The sequence below is a fragment of the Macadamia integrifolia genome, chromosome 10, assembly GCF_013358625.1.
Source record: "Macadamia integrifolia cultivar HAES 741 chromosome 10, SCU_Mint_v3, whole genome shotgun sequence".
In the NCBI taxonomy this organism is placed as follows: Eukaryota; Viridiplantae; Streptophyta; class Magnoliopsida; order Proteales; family Proteaceae; genus Macadamia; species Macadamia integrifolia.
The window spans coordinates 29,994,689-29,996,834 of record NC_056566.1 but is presented as its reverse complement, the minus strand read 5'-3'; the positions used below and the strand labels follow the sequence as shown (position 1 = coordinate 29,996,834).

At 37.8% G+C, this 2,146-nt stretch overlaps 1 protein-coding gene across 2 annotated transcripts in view; it reads left to right on the top strand.

The window, feature by feature from the left end:
- Positions 1-439: 439 nt before the first annotated feature.
- Positions 440-2,146, top strand: part of LOC122090560 — a 9,638-nt gene continuing 7,931 nt past the window's right edge. Inside the window, exons 1-3 of one of the 2 annotated variants that reach the window (XM_042660199.1) lie at positions 440-822; positions 1,040-1,223; positions 1,765-1,837. In XM_042660199.1, coding sequence (XP_042516133.1) covers positions 568-822; positions 1,040-1,223; positions 1,765-1,837 — 512 coding nt within the window. In that variant the 5' untranslated portion in view covers positions 440-567. The remainder of the gene's footprint in view (positions 823-1,039; positions 1,224-1,764; positions 1,838-2,146) is intronic. The other variant, XM_042660200.1, reaches the window with a different exon arrangement.

The following is a 2,146-nucleotide window of genomic DNA, read 5'->3' as shown; positions in this document are numbered from 1 at the left end:
AGCTTTATGCAGAAAAGTCATCGCATGAAAAATGCCCCGTATTTTCTTCGATCTCGAGATTGGACTACTTAATTTTTTTATAGCATCTTTTCTCAATTGCTAAAGCTTTTCTTTCTATATTACAAGAATTGTGCTACAGGGTTTGTCTTGTTTGATTTAGGGACCTCTCATCCTTTATTTTGGTCGGTCCAAATAAGGTTATAGGGGTTGCCTTTCTCTATGTTTTTATGTTTTTTCTTTTTTTTTAATACATACAATTTACCTATAAAAAAAAAAAGATAAGAAAGAGAAAGAAAGTTGAGAAGAAACAGGCTCATGGGAGATCAGGAGAAGAGGGGAAATAGGGTCATTAAAAAGCAAAGTCTCTCAACCGTTGGATGTGGGATGAACAGGTGTCGATTTATGATGAAGAATTGGTTAGGAATTGGGAGATTAGAATTGGAGCCACATCCTTCAAAAATTAAATAGCCGAGCCCGCCATCGTCTGGCTGCGAAGTCGGCAGCGTCCCATAACGCCAAGAACTATTAAAGCTCGTTGCCGCATCCAGCCGCACTCAGATTTCATAAATGGGATCTTCAGCTTCTCCAATGCTCATCGACGCCAACGATCGCGACGGCAAAGTAGGTGAAGAAGACGCATTTCTTGAATTCGTCGAGTATGCGAGGTCTGTGTTATCGTCCGAAGATAAACTGGAATTTGACGGAATGGTAGATGATAACACTGGACCTGGTTGGAGTTGGATCGTTTCTCGAATTCTAAGATGCTGTATCACTTATTCAAGCGGTGTCACTGCAGCGATCCTCCTCTCTGAACTTTCCCAGGTACTACTTGCCTGAAATATATATATCATATTTGGGATACTTAGATTAGGTTTTCTAGTCAATCTCCTTGTTTTACTTTCCATCTGTTTGATTCAAGTTTAGAATGCTCCGACATTGTCCAGTTATATACTAGGCTTCGTGCAGAGGTGGAAGTATCATTTGAATCTGGAGAAATACAACCATTTTCGTAAATTCACCTGAATGGTTCCATTGGCAGGCTTGGAATGAACATCAGAGGGCTGGGGCTTCGAGAAGACCTCAATGTGCTGTTCAGTTGAAAAGGAAGCATAGGAGAACTAGGCTTTCGAACACTGTCACCATTGATTCTATATATGAGAAAAATTTCTTATCGGCAAACAGCATTCTAGAAGCTGTGGTTGTGAATGTTTTTGTCCTTCCAGGTGCCTCAAAATCCAAGCCTGTCCTCTTCATATTTTTAAGCTACAGATCCATTGCTGCACTGTTAACTGGATGAAGAGACATTGTAAACTTGTACTACATCCTCAAGTTAAGACGTGTTCACATGATTAGATATGACTTTTTTACATGCATGTTGCCACAATTTGTTTTTGTGGCTCTGTTGCTACTGAATATTGTTACAATATCTGACTATCCAATTCTTTTCAGTACTAAAATTATTCTTTTGATAAGTTGGGGAGAAAATTCTGAACCAATAACTGTAAACATGCCAGTCAACTCAACGTTGTCTAAATGAATACAAACCCAAAAATTGCTTCCTGTATTCTCATTTAATGACAATTTGTATCCAAAATATTAGAAAAATATCCATATGTAACTGAGGTATATCTATTCAATCTCAAGTGATCTTTTTTATTATTCCAATACAATACATATTTTTGAAATAGGGATTTACATTTCTAATGTGTGCCTAGTTGTGGTCAACTATCAGTATTCCTTTTTTAAAAATCTGTCTTCTTTCAGGTACAAATATTTTTATGCTCAGTTTAGGTGATATTTGGAGCTCCAGCACAATTGATTTATACCTACATCGCAGGTATGGCGGTGCAAACTGATTTCAGGTGCTTGAAAGGCTACAACTCAAAGCCTGTAATTTGCAAGTTTGCACTATTTGTTAGATCCTTCAGACCTGCTATAAGTTTGAAGTTCCTAGTGATCAAACTTCTGTTTGCATTTTTGTCATGGTTTCCTCTGTATGGTTATTCTTTGGGTGTTGCTTAGGGTATTATGGTTTTCTCAGTATAGTGCTCTCCCCAGCTTTCCTTATTGAGCCACTATACTTGTGTCATGCAAAGTAGTTTAATTTATCAACTCTTTTTTTTTCTTTTTTTTTGGGGGGGGGGGG